Consider the following 20030-nt stretch of genomic DNA (forward strand, 5'->3'; position numbering starts at 1 on the left):
TACATTTAAACTGTTTTTCACAATTCCTGACATTTAATATAAGTAAAAATTCCCTGTCTTAGGTCAGTTAGGATCACCACTTTAAGGATGTGAAATGTCAAAATAATTGTAGAGAATTATTTATTTCAGCTTTTATTTCTTTCATCACGTTCCCAGTGGGTCAGAAGTTTACATACACTCAATTAGTATTTGGTAGCATTGCCTTTACATTGTTTAACCTCTTACATCTAGACGTTCCGCTAGCGGAACACCACTCCAATATCCAATGATAAGGCGTGGCGAGAAATACAAACTCCTCGAAAATCCGAAAACTTCCATTTTTCAAACATATGACTATTTTACACCATTTTAAAGACAAGACTCTTCTTTATCTAACCACACTGTCCGATTTCAAAAAGGCTTTACAACGAAAGCAAAACATTAGATTATGTCAGCAGAGTACCCAGCCAGAAATAATCAGACACCCATTTTTCAAGCTAGCATATAATGTCACAAAAAACAAAACCACAGCTAAATGCAGCACTAACCTTTGATCTTCATCAGATGACACTCCTAGGACATTATGTTATACAATACATGCATGTTTTGTTCAATCAAGTACATATTTATATCAAAAACCAGCTTTTTACATTAGCATGTGACGTTCAGAACTAGCATTCCCACCGAACACTTCCATTACCGTACTTCGAAGCATGTCAAACGCTGTTTAAAATCAATTTTTATGCGATTTTTCTCGTAAAAAATTGATAATATTCCGACCGGGAGACGTCCTTTCCGTTCAAAGACTCAAAATCTAAAATGGACTCTTCACGTGCACGCGCGCGCCCGTCTCATTGTTCTCAGATCGACCACTTACCAAATGTGCTACTGTTTTTCAGCCAGTAACTGCAGAGTCATCATTCAACGTTCTGGCGCCTTCTGAGAGCCTATGGGAGCCTTAGAAAGTGTCACGTTACAGCAGAGATCCTTTGTTTTGGATAGAGGTGACAAAGAAGGCCAAGAAATGGTCAGACAGGGTACTTCCTGTACAGAATCTTCTCAGGTTTTGGCCTGCCGTATGAGTTCTGTTATACTCACAGACACCATTCAAACAGTTTTAGAAACTTTGGAGTGTTTTCTATCCAAAGCTACTAATTATATGCATATTCTAGTTTCTGGGCAGGAGTAATAACCAGATTAAATCGGGTACGTTTTTTATCCGGCCGTGGAAATACTGCCCCCTATCCATACCAAGTTAACTTGGGTCAAACGTTTTGGTTAGCCTTCCACAAGCTTCCCACCATAAGTTGGGTGAATTTTGGCCCATTCCTCCTGACAGAGCTGGTGTAACTGAGTCAAGTTTGTAGGCCTCCTTGCTCACACACACTTTTTCAGTTCTGCCCACAAATTTTCTATAGGATTGAGGTCAGGGCTTTGTGATGTCCACTCCAATACCTTGACTTTGTTGGCCTTAAGCCATTTTGCCACAACTTTGGAAGTATGCTAGGGGTCATTGTCCATTTGGAAGACCCATTTGTGACCAAGCTTTAACTTCCTGACTGATGGTCTTGAGATGTTGCTTCAATATATCCACATAATTTTCCTCTCTCATGATGCTATCTATTTTATGCAGTGCACCAAGCCCTCCTGCAGCAAAGCACCCCCAGAGCATGATGCTGCCACCCCCGTGCTTCACAGTTGGGATGGTGGTCTTCGGCTTGCAAGCCTCCCCCTTTTTCCTCCAAACATAACGATGGTCATTGGTCTTTTTTATGGCGGGTTTGGAGCAGTGGCTTCTTCCTTGCTGAGTGGCCTTTCAGGTTATGTCGATATAGGACTGGTTTTAATGATATGATTACCGATAAATCCACTATAATTGAGAATTTCAATAAGCATTTTTCTACGGCTGGCCATGCTTTCCACCTGGCTCCCCCTACCGCGGTCAACAGCACTGCACCCCCCACAGCTACTCGCCCAAGCCTTCCCCATTTTCTCCTTCTCCCAAATCTAGTCAGCTGATGTTCTGAAAGAGCTTCAAAAACTGGACCCCTACAAATCAGCCGGGCTAGACAATCTGGACCCTTTCTTTCTAAAATGATCTGCCGAAATTGTTGCAACCCCTATTACTAGCCTGTTCAACCTCTCTTTCGTGTCGTCTGAGATTCCAAAAGATTGGAAAGCAGCTCCTGTCATCCCCCTCTTCAAAGGAGGGGACACTCTTGACCCAAACTGCTACAGACCTATATCTATCCTACCCTGCCTTTCTAAGGTCTTCGAAAGCCAAGTCAACAAATAGATTACCGACCATTTCGAATCCCACCGCACCTTCTCCGCTATGCAATCTGGTTTCAGAGCTGGTCATGGGTGCACCTCAGCCACGCTCAAGGTCCTAAACGATATCGTAACCGCCATCAATAAGAAACAATACAATGCTGCCGTATTCATTGACCTGGCCAAGGATTTCGACTCTGTCAATCACCACATCCTCATCGGCAGACTCAATATCCTTGGTTTCTCAAATGATTGCCTCGCCTGGTTCACCAACTACTTATCTGATAGAGTTCAGTGTGTCAAATCTGATGGCCTGTTGTCCGGGCCTTTGGTAGTCTCTTTGGGGGTGTCACAGGGTTCAATTCTTGGGCCAACTCTTTTCTCTGTATACATCAATGATGTCGCTCTTGCTGCTGGTGAGTCTCTGATCCACCTCTACGCAGACGACACCATTCTGTATACTTCTGGCCCTTCTTTGGACACTGTGTTAACTACCCTCCAGACGAGCTTCAATGCCATACAACTCTCCTTCCGTGGCCTCCAACTGCTCTTAAATACAAGTAAAACTAAATGCATGCTCTTCAACCGATCGCTGCCCGCCCGTCCAGCATCACTACTCTGGATGGTTCTGACTTGTGGACGGTTCTGAATATGTGGACAACTACAAATACCTAGGTGTCTGGTTAGACTGTAAGCTCTCCTTCCAGACTCACATCAAACATCTCCAATCCAAAGTTAAATCTAGAATTGGCTTCCTATTTCGCAACAAAGCATCTTTCACTCATGCTGCCAAACATACCCTCGTAAAACTGACCATCCTACCGATCCTCGACTTCGGCGATGTAATTTACAAAATAGCCTCCAATACCCTACTCAATAAACTGGATGCGATCTAGCACAGTGCTATCCGTTCTGTCACCAAAGCCCCATATACTACCCACCACTGCGACCTGTACGCTCTCGTTGGCTGGCCCTCGCTTCATACTCATCGCCAAACCCACTGGCTCCAGGTCATTTACAAGACCCTGCTAGGTAAAGTCCCCCCTTATCTCAGCTCGCTGGTCACCATAGCAGCACCCACCTGTAGCATGCGCTCCAGCAGGTATATCTCTCTGGTCACCCCCAAAGCCAATTCCTCCTTTGGCTGTCTCTCCTTCCAGTTCTCTGCTGCCAATTATTGGAACGAACTACAAAAATCTCTGAAACTCGAAACACTTATCTCCTTCACTAGCTTTAAGCACCAGCTGTCAGAGCAGCTCACAGATCACTGCACCTGTACATAGCCCATCTATAATTTAGCCCAAACAACTACCTCTTCCCCTACTGTATTTAATTATTTTGCTCCTTTGCACCCCATTATTTCTATTTCTATTTTGCACTTTCTTCCACTACAAATCTACCATTCCAGTGTTTTACTTGCTATATTGTATTTACTTTGCCACCATGGCCTTTTTTGCCTTTATCTCCCTTTTCTCACATTGTATATAGACTTATTTTTCTACTGTATTATTGACTGTATGTTTGTTTTACTCCATGTGTAACTCTGTTGTATGTGTCGAACTGCTTTGCTTTATCTTGGCCAGGTCGCAATTGTAAATGAGAACTCGTTCTCAACTTGCCTACCTGGTTAAATAAAGGTGAAATAAATAAATTTAGATACTTTTGTACCCGTTTTCTCCAGCATCTTCACAAGGTCCTTTGCTGTTGTTCTGGGATTGATTTGCACTTTTCCCACCAAGTACGTTCATCTCTTGGAGACAACGCAACTCCATCCTGAGCGGTATGACGGCTGTGTGGTCCCATGGTGTTTATACTAGCGTACTATTGTTTGTACAGATGAACGTGGTACCTTCAGGCGTTTGGAAATTGCTCCCAAGGATGAACCAGACTTGTGGAGGTCTACAATTTTTTTTTTTTTAGGTCTTGACTGATTTCTTTTGATTTTCCCATGATATCAAGCAAAGAGGCACTGAGTTTGAAGGTAGGCCTTGAAATACATCCACAGGTACACCTCCAATTGACTCAAATGATGTCAATTAGCCTATCAGAAGCTTCTAAAGCCATGTCATAATTTTCGGGAATTTTCCATGCTGTTTAAAGGTACAGTGAACTTTGTGTGTAAACTTCTGACTCACTGGAATTGTGATACAGTGAATTATAAGTGAAATAATCTGTCTGTAAACAATTGTTGGAAAAACTACTTGTCGTGCACAAAGTAGATGTCCTAACCGACTTGTCAAAACTATAGTTTGTTAACAAGAAATTCGCAGTGGTTGAAAAACGAGTTTTAATGACTCCAACCTAAGTTTATGTAAATGTCTGACTTCAAGTGTGTGTGTATTAGAGGTCGACCGATTTTATGATTTTTCAACACCGATACCGATTTTTGGAGGACCAAAAAAAGCCGATCCCGATTAATCGGCCAACTTTTTAAAATGTATTTATTTGTAATAATGGCAATTACAACAATACTGAATGAACACTTATTTTAACTTAATATAATTAATACATCAATAAAATAAATTTAGCCTCAAATAAATAATGAAACATGTTCAATTTGGTTTAAATAATGCAAAAACAAAGTGTTGGAGAAGAAAGTAAAAGTGCAATATGTGCCATGTAAGAAAGCTAACGTTTAAGTTCCTTGCTCAGAACATGAGAACATATGAAAGCTGGTGGTACCTTTTAACATGCGTCTTCAATATTCCCAGGTAAGAAGTTTTAGGTTGTAGTTATTCTAGGAATTATAGGACTATTTCTCTCTATATGATTTGTATTTCATATACCTTTGACTATTGGATGTTCTTATAGGCACTTTAGTATTGCCAGTGTAACAGTATAGCTTCCGTCCCTCTCCTCGCTCCTACCTGGGCTCGAACCAGGAACACATCGACAACAGACACCCTCGAAGCAGCGTTACCCATGCAGAGCAAGGGGAACAACTACTCCAAGTCTCAGAGCGAGTGACGTTTGAAACGCTATTCGCGCGCACCCCGCTAACTAGCTAGCCATTTCACATGGGTTACACCAGCCTAATCTTGGGAGTTGATAGGCTTGAAGTCATAAACAGTGCAATGCTTGAAGCACAGCGAAGAGGCAAAACGCACGAAAGTGCTGTTTGAATGAATGCTTACGAGCCTGCTGGTGTCTACCACCGCTCAGTCAGACTGCTCTATCAAATCAGACTTAATTATAATATAATAAACACACAGAAATACGAGCCTTAGGTCATTAATATGGTCCAATCCGGAAACTATCATCTCGAAAACAAAACGTGTTTTCTTTCAGTTAAATACCGTTCCGTATTTTATCTAACGGGTGGCATCCATAAGTCTAAATATTCCTGTTACATTGCACAACCTTCAATGTTATGTCATAATTACGTAAAATTCTGGCAAATTAGTTCGCAACGAGCCAGGCGGCCCAAACTGCATATACCCTGACTCTGCGTGCAATGAACGCAAGAGAAGTGACACAATTTCACCTTGTTTATATTGCCTGTTAATAACCTGGATTTCTTTTAGCTAAATATGCAGGTTTAAAAATATATACTTCTGTGTATTGATTTTAAGAAAGGCATTGATGTTTATGGTTAGGTACAGTCGTGCAACGATTGCTTTTTTTCGCAAATGCGCTTTTGTTAAATCATCCCCCGTTTGGCAAAGTCAGCTGTCTTTGTTAGGAAGATATAGTCTAAACAGTTCGCAACTAGCCAGGCAGCCCAAACTGCTGCATATACCCTGACTCTGTTGCAAGAGAAGTGACACATTTTCCCTAGTTAAAAGAGCAACGTGTACCTAAGCGATTGTATGCAACGCAGGACAGGCTAGAGAAACTAGTAATATCATCAACCCTGTGTAGTTAACTAGTGATTATGATTGATTGTTTTTTATAAGATAAGTTTAATGCTAGCTAGCAACTTACCTTGACTTCTTACTGCATTCGCGTAACAGGCAGGCTCCTTGTGGAGTGCAATGTAAAGCAGGTGGTTAGAGCGTTGGACTAGTTAACCGTAAGGTTGCAAAATTGAATCCCCCGAGCTGACAAGGTAAAAATCTGTCGTTCTGCCCCTGAACAAGGCAGGTTACCCACCGGTCCTAGGCCGTCATTGAAAATAAGAATGTGTTCTTAACTGACTTGCCTAGTTAAATAAAGGTGTTTAAAAAAAAAAAAAAAATTAAACGGCGAAATCGGCATCCAAAAATACCATTCCGATTAATCGGTCGACCTCGGATGGATGGATGGATGGAAGGTGAGGGGGGAAAAAGTATTTGATCCCCTGCTGATTTTGTACGTTTGCCCACTGAGAAAGAAATGATCACTCTATAATTTTAATGGTAGGTTTATTTGAACAGTGAGAGACAGAATAACAACAAAAAAATCCTGAAAACCGCATGTCAAAAATGTTATAAATGGATTTGCATTTTAATGAGGGAAATAAGTATTTGACCCCTCTGCAAGACATGACTTAGTACTTGGTGGCAAAACCCTTGTTGGCAATCACAGAGGTTGTTGTTATTCTGTCTCTCACTGTTCAAATAAACCTACCATTAAAATTATAGACTGATCATTTCTTTGTCAGTGGGCAAAAGTACAAAAACAGCAGGGGATCAAATAATTTTTTCCCTCGTGTGTGTGTGTGTGTGTCTGTGTCTGTGTCTGTGTGTGTGTGTGTGTGTGTGTCTATCTATCTCATCAGACCAAAGTACAGATTTCCACCGGTCTAATGTCCATTGCGCGTGTTTCTTGGCCCAAGCAAGTCTCTTCATCTTAGTGGTGTTATTTAGTAGTGGTTTCTTTGCAGCAATTCGACCATGAAGGCCTGATTCACGGTCTCTTTTGAACAGTTGATGTAGAGATGTGTCTGTTACTTGAACTCTGCAACCCAAATAAATGCTTCAATCTGAGGTGCCGTTAACTCTAATGAACTTATCCTCTGCAGCAGAGGTAATGCTGGGTCTTCCTTTCCTGTCCTCTTGAGAGACAGTTTCATCATAGCACTTGATGGTTTTTGCAACTGCACTTTCAAAGTTCTTGAAATGTTTTGAATTGACTGACCTTCATGTCTTAAAGTAAAGATGGACTGTCATTTCTCTTTGCTTATTTGAAGCTGTTCTTGCCCTAATATGGACTTGGTCTTTTACCAAATAGGGCTATCTTTTGTATACCACTCCTACATTGTCACAGCACAACTGATTGGCTCAAACACATTAAGAAGGAAAGATTCCTTCTTAATTCCACAAATTAACTTTTAACAAGGCACACCTGTTAATTGAAATGCAATCCAGGTAACTACCTCATGAAGCTGTTTGAGAGAATGCCTAGAGTGTGCAAAGCTGTCATCAAGGCAAAGGCTGGCTCCTTTGACGAATTTCAAATATAAAATATATTTGGATTTGTTTAACACTTTTTGGTTACTACATGATTACATTTGTGTTATTTCCTAGTTTTGACGTCTTGACTATTATTCTCGAATGTACAAAATAGTAAAAATTAAGAAAAACCCTTGTCAACTTTTGACTGGTACTATATGTAGGAGCCTCCACTGCTCAGATGAGCAAGGGGAGTTGTCCTTTTTAGTTAAAACTGTACTAAATATATTCACATCACCAAATAATTGATTAAAACACTGTTTTGCAAAGAAGGTCTACAGTAGCCTCAGCAGCACTCTGTAGGGTAGCACCATGGTGTAGCTGGAGGACACCTAGATTCTGTCCTCTTCTGGGTTCATTTACTCCAATACAAAACCTAGGAGGCTCATTATTCTCATCCCCTTCCATAGACTTACACAGTAATGATGACAACTTCCAGAGGTTGTCTTCCAACTTATTAGAGCTCTTGCAGGGTGAACTGACATCTTGTCCACCCAATCAGAGAATTAATCTAGTACTGAAAGCATACACTAAAGCTAGCTAGCACTGCAGTGCATAAAATGTTGTGAGTAGTTCACACAAATCTTAACGCTACAGCATAGAATGACATTCTAGACATTTCTGTGCTTCCAACTTTGTGGATACATCTTGGGGAAGGCCCTTTCCTGTTTTAGCATAACAATGCACCTGTGCACAAAGTGAGGTCCATACAGAAATGGTTTGTCGAGATTGGTATGGAAGAACTTCACTGGCCAGCCGGAGCACTGACCTCAACCCCATCGAACACCTTTGGGATGAATTGGAACGCAGAGTGCGAACCAGATCTCACTAACACTCTTGTGGGTGAATGGAAGCAAGTCCCCGCAGCAATGTTCCAACATCTAGTGGAAGGCCTTCCCAGAAGAGTAGCAAAAAGGGGACTCCATATTAATGCCCATAATTTTGGAATAAGATGTTCGATGAGCAGGTGTTAACATACTTTTGGCCATGTGTGTGTTTGTTTCAGCACAGCCCTAACACACCCAATTCAACCTATGGGTTGGTCTTCATAGTAGATAATTGTCACTGTCTTCCTTTCTGCAGACTGAGAGAGGGGAGTGGCAGCAGTTCCAGTCTGACCTGCAGGTGGCAGTGGCGGTGGCCGACCGGCTGAGGGCCGAGGCCGAAGAGGAACTGGGCGTGCTCAGAACGGCTCAGAAGGATACAGAGCGGGAGCTGGCGGCTGCCCAGCAGAGATGGAAAGAGACTGATGGGCAGCTGGTCATCCTGAGAGGAGAGCTGAAGGAGAGCAGGCAGAGACTGGCCCACCTCACCCAGAACCAGGGGCCAGGACAGGCCAAGACCCAGGGCAAGGAGAGTACCACTGGGGAGATCAGCACATCTGAGCCCCAGGAGGGAAGCCACCGGGGCAGGGAGAGGGGGATCAGCAGGGTGGGCCAAGGAGGAGATGAAGAGATGGCGAAGAGGAGCCAGGAAGAAGTGAATAAGAATGTGGTTGTGGAAGAGGCTTGGACGGACACTAAGGTCGTGGCCAACCGGTACTTGATGAAGGTGACCAATGGGGAGAGGAGTGGAGAGGAGGGGTGTGATGTGAGGGAGACGCGACGAATGCTCGCACAGGAGAGGTCAAGGTGAGTACCAGGATGACTACCCGTTTGAATGATTTCAACTATACATGAACTTAAATGAATGTAATGAACGTTAATGTCCATGATTTTATATAGCTGGCTATTCTAGCTACAGTTGAAGTCGGAAGTTTACATGCACCGTAGCCAAATGCATTTAAACTCAGTTTTTCACAATTCCTGACATTTAATCCTAGTAAAATTTCCCTGTCTTAGGTCAGTTAAAGTGGTGATCCTATTTTAAGAATGTGAAATGTCAGAATAATAGTGGAGAGAATTATTTATTTCAGCTTTTATTTCTTTCATCACATTCCCAGTGGGTCAGAAGTTTACATACGCTCAATTAGTATTTGGTATCATTGCCTTTAAATTGTTAAACTTGGGTCAAACGTTTTGGTTAGCCTTCCACAAGCTTCCCACAATAAGTTGGGTGAATTTTGGCCCATTCCTCCTGACAGAGCTGGTGTAACTGAGTCAGGTTTGTAGGCCTCCTTGCTCGCACACGCTTTTTCAGTTCTGCCCACAAATTTTCTATAGGATTGAGGTCAGGGCTTTGTGATGGACACTCCAATACCTTGACATTGTTGTCCTTAAGCCATTTTGCCACAACTTTGGAAGTATGCTTGGGGTCATTGTCCATTTGGAAGACCCATTTGCGTCCAAGCTTTAACTTCCTGACTGATGGTCTTGAGATGTTGCTTCAATATATCCACACAATTTCCCTTTCTCATGATGCAGTCTATTTTGTGAAGTGCACCAATCCCTCCTGCAGCAAAGCACCCTCACAGCATGATGCTGCCACCCCCGTGCTTCACGGTTGGGATGGTGTTCTTCGGCTTGCAAGCCATCCCCCCCTTTTCCTCCAAACATAACATAACGATGGTCATTATGGCCAAACAGTTCTATTTTTGTTTTATCAGACCAGAGGACATTTTTCCAAAAAGAACGATCTTTGTCTCCAGTGGCTTCTTCGCCTTTCAGGTTATGTCAATGTAGGACTTGTTTTACTGTGGCTATAGATACTTTTTTTACCTGTTTCCTCCAGCATCTTCACAAGGTCCTTGTTGTCCTGTTGTTCTGGGATTGATTTGCACTTTTCGTACCAAAGTACGTTCATCTCTAGGAGACAGAACGCGTCTCCTTTCTGAGCGGTATGACGGCTGCGTGGTCCCATGGTGTTTATACTTGCGGACTATCGTTTGTACAGATGAAGGTGGTACCTTCAGGCATTTGGAAATTGCTCCCAAGGGTGAACTAGACTTGTGGAGGTCTACAATTTTTTGTCTGAGGTCTTGGCTGATTTCTTTAGATTTTCCCATGATGTCAAGCAAAGAGACACTGAGTTTGAAGGTAGGCCGTAAAATACATCCACAGGTACACCTCCAATTGACTGAAATGATGTCAATTAGCCTATCATAAGCTTCTAAGGCCATGACATTTTCTGGAATTTTCCAAGCTGTTTAAAGGCACAGTCAACTTAGTGTATGTAAACTTCTGACCCACTGGAATTGTGATACAGTGAATTGTATGTGAAATAATCCGTCTCTAAACAATTGTTGGAAAAATGTCTTGTGTCATGCACAAAGTAGATATCCTTAACCAACTTGCCAAAACTATAGTTTGTTAACAAGAAATTTGTGGAGTGGTTGAAAAACTAGTTTTAATGACTCCAACATCAGTGTATGTAAACTTCCCACTTCAACTGTAAATCCAGACTGATTTTTGTACTACTATAATTTGTAAATCACAAACAGAGTAGCATAATCAGACGAATCGGTGTCTGGAGGGTTGAGCGGTTGTTGGAATGGAAGAGACGTTCAGGCAGGACACTTGAGGACATGGACTTGTAAAGCACCGTGTTAACCTATTTTACCTAAGGTGAAAGCTGAGAATAAAGTGTTTCAACAATGGTTAGCTTTGCTATCATGTCTGACCCCTGATGAGCTGAACAACAAATGGTTCTTCTCTGACCAGTGTGTCTGTGTGAGTTGAGTTCATCCAGTAATATCAAACGGCATTCCATGATTTCACAGAAGCCTTTCCAGACTACCTGCGTCTTCAGACTCTCCCGCTGTACAGAATGGAACATCCCAGTCCAATACTGCCACAATAGTTGGATCTACATTCAAGGTAGACCACTTAGAATTTGGGGTCCAACTGCTAGTCTGTGTGTCATAACGCTGCAAGTATATAACCATTACTATTCCAGGAGGTGGCGTCATTGCAATAGTTAGAATGTATTTTGTGATCGACTAACATCTTCACATGTTTCTGAAATATTGAGGAACAACAAAATGTAAGGAATGTGTGGTACAGTAGGTAATAGCGTATGAATAGATGTTCTCTCGTTTCAGAACCAAAGCCAAACCAGAGGAAGAAGAGAGTTGCAAAGGCAAGACAGCTGGTCCAGCACTCACACAGGTGTGTTTGTGTTCCCCAATCAACCACGTTTCAGTGCGTTCGTCCTACCATGACCCTCTGACCCTGTGACCAGTAATGTAGCAGGTAAAATACATTCTATCATTTGTGTGTTTTACAGGGATACAGGAGGATGCATTGAACCAGTACAACTCCGCCCTGACAGACCTGCCCCCTAACAAGGCTTCTAAGACCAGGTCTCAGGATGGCTTCAGTCTGCTGCTACGCCGGCATGGCGGCTCCAAGAGGAACTCTCTGCTGCGCTGGTGTCAGAACCGCACTCAGGGCTACAAGGTACTGTAACGCGATGTTTGTGTTTTTGAACAGGGTGAGGAGAAAGGACGCTTGGAGACTCTGAGGTAAAGAGAATGTTGAACATTCCATATGTAATCAGTAAACTCTCATTAGGATAGTTTCTTGACCCTTTTTCTGCCCCCGCACACTCTATTTACAGAATATTGACATCACTAACTTCAGCAGTAGCTGGGCGGATGGTCTGGCCTTCTGTGCTCTGTACCACACCTACCTCCCCTCACACATCCCCTACTGCACCCTTAGCCCTGACAGCAAGGTGGGTAACAGACACATGCATAGCACACTTGAATGCATTGCACACACCTATTGATTAGCCTGTCAACATGGTGCTAATTCTTTTATCCATAGAGGGAGAACCTCAGCCTGGCATTTAAGACTGGAGAGAATGTTGGAATCACAACATTACTTGTGAGTCGAGTCTCCGTTAATCAGAAGCTGTGTTAGTGTCAACATTGTATGCTTGTATCAAAACTCAGTAGTGAATGAGATGCTGCCGTATTGAAGTCCTCTGTGTTTTACAGACCATGGAGGAGATGCTGAGGGCTGGAGGACCAGACTGGCAAAGGGTTCTGGGATATGTGGAGAGCATGTACCATCACTTTGAGATGTAATGACTGTGTATGAGGGAAACCTTCGGAAGGAGTTACAGTTTACTGCTCCTGGTTGAAGGATCGGGAGTGTGACTCACCCTTCTACTAGCCGAGATGGTCATTAACCAGGTTTCCATCCAACCAATTCATGTGGATGAATTACCTGACGCATGAAATTGACCGGGTTGATGGAAAGAGGAAATGTTGGTACAATTAATTATGCGAGAAATGGTGGTAGAAACGCTTTTTGTGTTCTAATATTGATATAATAACCATCGATCATATGGTAAACTTGGTCACGAAATGATATGTTGTGTGTTCGTCCCACTACGACTCGGGAAAGCATGCAGTTTATTAGGCTACAGGTGAAATAAGTTATGATGAACTTCACAGGGGGGTGAAAGTGCACCGTGATAAGCTTGATACTCCTTTCCAATACATTTCGAGGGTCTTATTCTGGTTGATGCTTGGCTGCCGTTTTGACTAATAATCTCGATCTTATCCATAATAATCTCATCATGTAGGCCTAGGCTAGCCTTTACCCGCACTGTATCTGCCAACTGTTAGCTAGCACACACGTGTCTAAACCAGAGTGGGTACATTTGCTATATAACGCAACAGTTTTTGGACAAAACCATCGGTAGAGTTGAAAATGCAATGGAAACCCATTATTTTTTTTATTCAGTACATGGGCGTTTAAGCGCAAAATATATTTTTATATGTAATAAGGTCATCACGCACAGCATGTAATCCGCAACAAGTCAGTTTGATGGAAACACATCTGTGGTGAGAAAATGTGCCTAATATTTTCATACAGATTTTATAATATTCACATGAAAATCTGTGGCCAATTGGATGGAAACTTTTTTTTTCAGCAGTACCTTCTTAAGCTGCTGATTTTGTGTGCAGTGCCTTTTTTTAATATCAGTTTTCCATTCCAAAGATTTTCATGTTTTCTATCAGTTTTTAGCACTCTGTAAATATGCACTTTTATAAGCACTTTGATGATTGTAATTTAAAAGGAAAGGAATGCATATATACAGTCTGTCTCGCAATCCGTGGATGCTTATATGTAACTAAAATGTGAACGCTGACTATGTTGCCAAAGGTGCAGAATAAATAAAACTGTCAATATAAAGCTAACATTGTTTGTTCTGTACGGTCTCCACGGAGACGGAATTGCTTTATCACAGTGATTTGACTTGGGATATCTAAATACATCTAATTATTGCAGGCTTGGTCCTCCATAATCAAAGGTGAGACCTTGTTTGGTATTGCCTTTGTCTCCATCTACTGGTGTCTTCAAAGCTGACAAGCTATATCCATAGTCGCGCGCGCGCGCACACACACTGTACATACACGCAATGACCGACTAGGACAACGTCACACCTAGCCGCTGCCCTCTTTTCATCAAGATCACGTCCATTAATTACTTATTTGAATTAATCATGACAACCTGAGACATCTGAATAATATTACTCAATAAGTCATCCACAATAGCTCTCGGCTAGGGAGTTGTTTTGCGCCAAACTAACATTTGTTCCAAGTGGGTGATACTGAAAAAGATTGATTTTAATGTGTGTAATAAAATATGCTAGGATCAAATTCTTAGAAGCCTATCAGGCTTTGGCATTATGGGTGGGGTTGGTACCGGACAATGGTGCAGGTTGGAGCCATAACGACTGGTGTTGGTCTGGACTGCAACACAGCAGAGAAGACATGGAGAAGATTTGTCTCCTGGGAGTTTGTGTGGCACTGGCTGTCATTTCTGCTTCTGCTCAGGTCTCCTCCAGGTAATGAACCTTGAATTTGAGCTGATGGAAACTAGACAGTTCTGTGATTTATTATTTGAAATATTTCGCCATGTCCTTAAATTGAATTTCTCTGTCATGTAGTCTAGTCATTATTATAGGTACTCATTTCTGATAGTCATAACTCATAGGAGCCAAGAAGCAAACATTTTGGAATTTCAATCATTTCTTTTATATTTTGACATTTTACTGGTTGCTTGAACACTTAGTGTGTGTATCCCAGCTGATGTAGAAGTCTCGCTCTCTCTCTCGCTCATATGAGCACTACGTACCTGATCTCAGACCCCAGTGTGTTGCGTCCGGGGACCCCTACCTCCCTCGCTGTCACCATCCTCATGAACCCAGTCAGGGTCACAGCAGAGCTGACCAACGGCAACACCGGCCTGGCCCAGGCAGAGAGTGCTTTCAGAGGAGGTGACAGAGGAATATAAGTCAGTCTATAACATCTTTCAGTTATCTTGAACTTTTTCATTGATGACACAAAGTATACATGTTAGGCCAAGTATGACTAATTTAGGTTATTACAGCCTAATTACACAGAAATGAGATGAACTCAATGATGCATGATACTTTTTTTGTTTCATTTCAATTTCCCACATCTTCTGAAGCCATCTTTACACTTTTCAACATGTGAGTGTAAATATCTATAGGCTTGGAATTTTCACCTGATTCTCCACAAGACAAGATGTAGGACATAGAATGCTAGTGACGCTTGACTCTCCCAGTGCCTGAGGGTCAAACAAATCCACTTTGATTTGTCACATACATGTTATTGCGGGTGTAGCGAAATGCTTGTGTTTCTAGCTCCGGCAGTGCAGTAATATCTAACAATAAACACAACCTAAAAGTAAAATAATGGAATTAAGGAATAAATAAATATTAGGATGAGCAATGTCGGAATGGCATAGACTAAATACAGTGGAATAGAATACAGTTTATACATATGAGATGAATAAAGCAAAAATATGTAAACATTATTAGTGACTAGTGTTCCATCATTAAGTGGCCAGTGATTTCAAGTCTATGTATATGGGGCAGCAGCCTCTAAGGTGCAGGGTTACGTAACCGGGTGGAAGCCGCCTGGTGATGGCTGTATAACAGTCTGATGGCCTTGAGATAGAAGCTGTTTTTCAGTCTCTCGGTCCCAGCTTTGATGCAACTGTACTGACCTCGCCTTCTGGATGATAGCGGTGTGAACAGGCCGTTGCTTGGGTGGTTGTTGTCCTTGATCATCTTTTTGGCCTTTGTGTGACATCAGGTGCTGTAGATGTCCTGGAGGGCAGGTAGGTTGCCCCCGGTGATGCGGTGGGCAGACCGCACCACCCTCTGGAGAGCCCTGCGGTTGTGGGTGGTGCAGTTGCTGTACCAGGCGGTGATACAGCCCGACAGGATGCTCTCTCTTGTGTATCTGTAAAAGTTTCTGATTTATTTTCGGTGCCAAGCCAAATTTCTTCAGCCTCCTGAGGTTAAAGAGGTGCTGTTGCACCTTCTTCACCACACTGTCTGTGTGGGTGGACCATTTCAGTTTGTCAGTGACATGTACGCCGAGGAACTTGAAGCTTTCCACCTTCTCCACTGTGGTCCCGTCGATGTGGATAGGCGGGTGCACCCTCTGCTGTTTCGTGAAGTCCACAATCATCTCCTTTGTTTTGTTGACGTTGAGTGAGACCCCTCACCACCTCCCTGTAGGCTGTCTCATCATTGTTGGTAATCAAGCCTACTACTGTTGTCGTCTCCAAACTTGATGATTGAGTTGGAGGCGTGCGTGGCCACAGAGTCATGGGTGAACAGGGAGTACAGGAGGGGGCTGAGCACGCACCCTTGTGTGTCCCCTGTGTTGAGGATCAGCAAACAGGTGTTTCCTACCTTTACCACCTGGGGGTGGTCTGTCAGGAAGTCCAGGATCCAGTTGCATGGGGGGGGGGGGGGGGGGTTCAGAACCAGGGCCCTGAGCTTGGAGGGTACCATGGTGTTGAATGCTGAGCTATAGTGTATGAACAGCATTCTTACATAGGTATTCCTCTTGTCCAGATGGGATAGGGCAGTGCGATGGCGGTTGCATCGTCTGTGGATCTATTGGGGGCGGTAAGCAAATTGAAGTGAGTCTAGTGTGTAAGGTAAAGGTGATATGATCCTTAACTAGCCTCTCAAAGCACTTCATGATGACAGAAGTGAGTGCTACAGGGCGGTAGTCATTTAGTTCAGTTACCTTTGCTTTCTTGGGTACAGGAATAATGGTGGACATCCTTGAAGCATGTGGGGACAGCAGACTGGGATAGGGAGAGATTGAATATGTCCGTAAACACTCCAGCCAGCTGGTCTGCGCATGCTGAAGACGCGGCTAGGGATGCCGTCTGGGCCGGCAGCCTTGCGAGGGTTAAGAAGCTTAAATGTCTTTCTCACGTCGGCCACGGAGAAGGAAAGCCCACAGTCCTTGGTAGCGGGCGAAGAAGGTGTTTAACTCTTCCGGAAGGAAGACGTCGGTGTCCTGGTGGCTGGTTTTGCCTTTGTAGTCCGTGATTGTCTGTAGACCCTGCCACATACGTCTTGTTTCTGAGCCGTTGAATTGCGATCGTACACACGGAGTTCCAGTTACACAAACAAGTAGAGATGCTTTTCCTCCAGGTGAATAGTGACTTTTCAATGTGCTATTCTGTATACCACAGGAATGTCCATAGACAACAAAACGTTCAGGGTATACTTTACATAGTAAGGGAACCACAGATATTCCTCTCAATAGACTGTAGGTCAAGATTGATCGAATACAACACAGTCCCCTGTTGCCATTCTATGATGATTAAAATGAACATGAAGTCTTGCGTTTTGTTCTCTGCTGGCCATGTTCATGGGCAGTGAGGAGAGCCTGGAGCTCTACAGTAGTAACCACTCCTCTTCCAGTGGCTCATATATCCAGATCCAACCCCCAGCTCGTCCCCCACAGGTGACACCAAAACTTGACATCAATGTCTCTATATGAATCTGACCTTTAACCTGAGGTATACAGATGAAAATAAAACAGTTTTTATTTCATTTGATGTTCCAGATTGGAGAATCTCCTATATCTGTAAAGAGCACTTTCCAACTTCATGAGCTTCGTTATTTGGTAGGTTTTTCTCTTGGTTGGTGAGAGTGTAGAGTTGTAGTGATTCCTCTCTGCTCTTTGTGATGACCTCTGACCTTTTGACATCTGACCCCTGACCTCTTGCCATTGACTTCCAGTTGACGTCCAGGGGTCAGGTGGTGGCTGCAGGGACAGCAACCTCTCCCTCCTCTCTAACACCTGCAGTGTCCTGGTCACCAGAGGCCTGAATCACTGTGTACTACCTGATGATGAGGTCATCAATGGCCTACTGCACATCTTCATCAAGCCCCATGTAGTCCTACAAAACAAGGTAACTAACTCGTATCCCTAATAATGCTAATCTTTCTTATTTATGAAATTACTCCGTGCATTCAGTGATGGTATACTTAATGAATTATTGCAGTATAATGAAATGTATTCTGTTTTCCAGGTATGTGTCAGCTGGAGCCATCTGATGGCAAGGACAGGTGATGAGGTGTTCCTCAGTCAGTGCGCTTGAACCTGGCCCTCTGGTCAGAATCATGGCGGTGGTGTGGAGGACAAAGACTCTGATAGGGACACCTCAGATGAGCTCTTCAAGTGGCTCGTCTTGTGATTGTAACAGTTTTAGGTCGTCAGCTCAGCAGTCAGGCTCTGTCTGTATCAATGGCGACGTGGTAAACTTCTGCGGCATCAGAACTGGCCCAACCTGCTGTAACGTAGCTAGTGGTTTTGTTATTTCTAAGAGGTGGTGGCATCTCTAGTGTTGTGGGTGGGGGTGTGCTCAGTTGCTGGGGGAGATGACTGAATACCTCAAGGAGATAACCCTTCACCACAGTGGAATGACTGGAGGGAAAGATATCACGCTCTCCATTTTCACGGTACTGATGGCACACATTGTGTCTTGCTGAATAGACTACACTGAGCCTGGAATAACCCTAGGTCTCACCCCACTGTATTCCTGGGTTGTTACGTTACATCAGGACTGTGACCTGACCCACTTCTATCATCATAGATGATAGTTGACAGTGATGTAGGGAAACTGTATCATTTTGGCTATGAAACAAGTGTTGTATTACTATTCTATTAATATTGACTTTTGCAGATAAAATTCCATAATGCAGAACATTTACTGCAAGTACAAATAGGCCTATAGTGTTTTGTGTACAATGTTGCCAAAACATTAGCTTTTTGCTTTTCAAATCTGAGGCTTGCAACCTTGTGGTATTAACAGATACCAGTTTACATAAAACAGAAGACTGAATTGGGTATGAAATTAATTACACACACCACCATGTTTGGAGAAGTTAACATTTAAACAACTCGTAAACAAGCACATGTATTGTGAGATCTTCTTTCTGTTCCGAAAGGATTATGAAAACAAGGGGTCCCTCTTGTGGAGATGTGGCATACTACATAAAGATCACGTCTACATTTAGGGGCGGTTTCACAGACACAGATTAAGCCGAGTCCTAGACTAAATTACACTTTTAAATTGGACTAACTGAAATTGCATTTCTCAGACATGGTTTAAAATGGTTTAAAATGTATGAAATTGTATGAAATGTATGCATTCACTACTGTAAGTCGCTCTGGATAACAGCGTCGGCTAAATGACTAAAATGTAAAATGTAGAAGAACGATTAGATTTAATTTAGATCTAAGTGAAGGCTTAAATTAAACCTGGCCTGAGGCAGGCTTAACTTCAGATTAATGGGTGTTGGTCCCCAGGTTGACCTTGGCAATGGAGGAAAATTGATTACCTGGACTATTTCAATGATGATCAAGGAGCACCACCAAGACCTGACAGAAGGACGGCTATAGACAGGAGCAACCCACTGAATGATTTTGATGAAACCAGTTACTGTGACCTTTTCTGTATTTACAAAGAAAATGCAGCTGACAATAGTTCGCATGAGCCAAGGCTTTCATCTGACTCTCTGCCGGGAAGGCCCACCCCTCCTTCCCTACAAGTACTAATCACCTAGAGGTTTTTGGCACCTGAAACCTTCCATCGTGAAACAGAAGATTTGGGTGGTCTTAGTGAACAGACTGTATGCAGAATAGTCCACAGTCTGCAATGCTATATGTGAACTGAATGCAATTGTCTTTAAGTTCTCTGATGCTTCTGCCCAAGCCAACTACACGGTAGAGTTAGTGTTAGGGTCCTGAGCAACAACGGTACAACCAAGCTCATATCCACACCAGAGGTGTAGTGGAGCACATGTTTGGTGTATGGAAGAGTCATTTCCAGTCTCTCAAACACATTGCGCTTTCAACCAAGAAGATGCTGCATTGTCATAATTGCAACAGCAGTGCTTCACAATGACCTCAAACAGCATGGCTGCCCAGATCAATAACCTCAAACAGCATGGCTGCCCAGATCAATTACCTCAAACAGCATGGCTGCCCAGATCAATTACCTCAAACAGCATGGCTGCCCAGACCCTCGCATTGAAGATGGGGATGACCCAGATGTTCCCATGGTTGAGACGGACAAATGGACAAGCCTGCAGAGATGCTTTTGCTATGCAGCACTTCTCACAACAAAGATAGCTCAAGTGATTGAAGCAAACAATATCCATAAT

At 43.0% G+C, this 20030-nt stretch overlaps 1 protein-coding gene across 2 annotated transcripts in view; it reads left to right on the forward strand.

Annotated features, from left to right (window-relative positions):
• LOC115162476 (cytospin-A) overlaps positions 1-13713 on the forward strand; it is a 30613-nt gene extending 16900 nt beyond the window's left edge. For both annotated transcript variants that reach the window (XM_029713810.1, XM_029713809.1), the window contains exons 5-11: positions 8706-9253; positions 11281-11377; positions 11602-11668; positions 11787-11959; positions 12120-12236; positions 12329-12388; positions 12502-13713. In XM_029713810.1, the coding sequence (XP_029569670.1) occupies positions 8706-9253; positions 11281-11377; positions 11602-11668; positions 11787-11959; positions 12120-12236; positions 12329-12388; positions 12502-12591 (1152 nt within the window). In that variant the 3' untranslated portion in view covers positions 12592-13713. The remainder of the gene's footprint in view (positions 1-8705; positions 9254-11280; positions 11378-11601; positions 11669-11786; positions 11960-12119; positions 12237-12328; positions 12389-12501) is intronic.
• Positions 13714-20030: the final 6317 nt, after the last annotated feature.

Source organism: Salmo trutta, chromosome 25 (genome assembly GCF_901001165.1).
Source record: "Salmo trutta chromosome 25, fSalTru1.1, whole genome shotgun sequence".
Classification (NCBI taxonomy): domain Eukaryota; kingdom Metazoa; phylum Chordata; class Actinopteri; order Salmoniformes; family Salmonidae; genus Salmo; species Salmo trutta.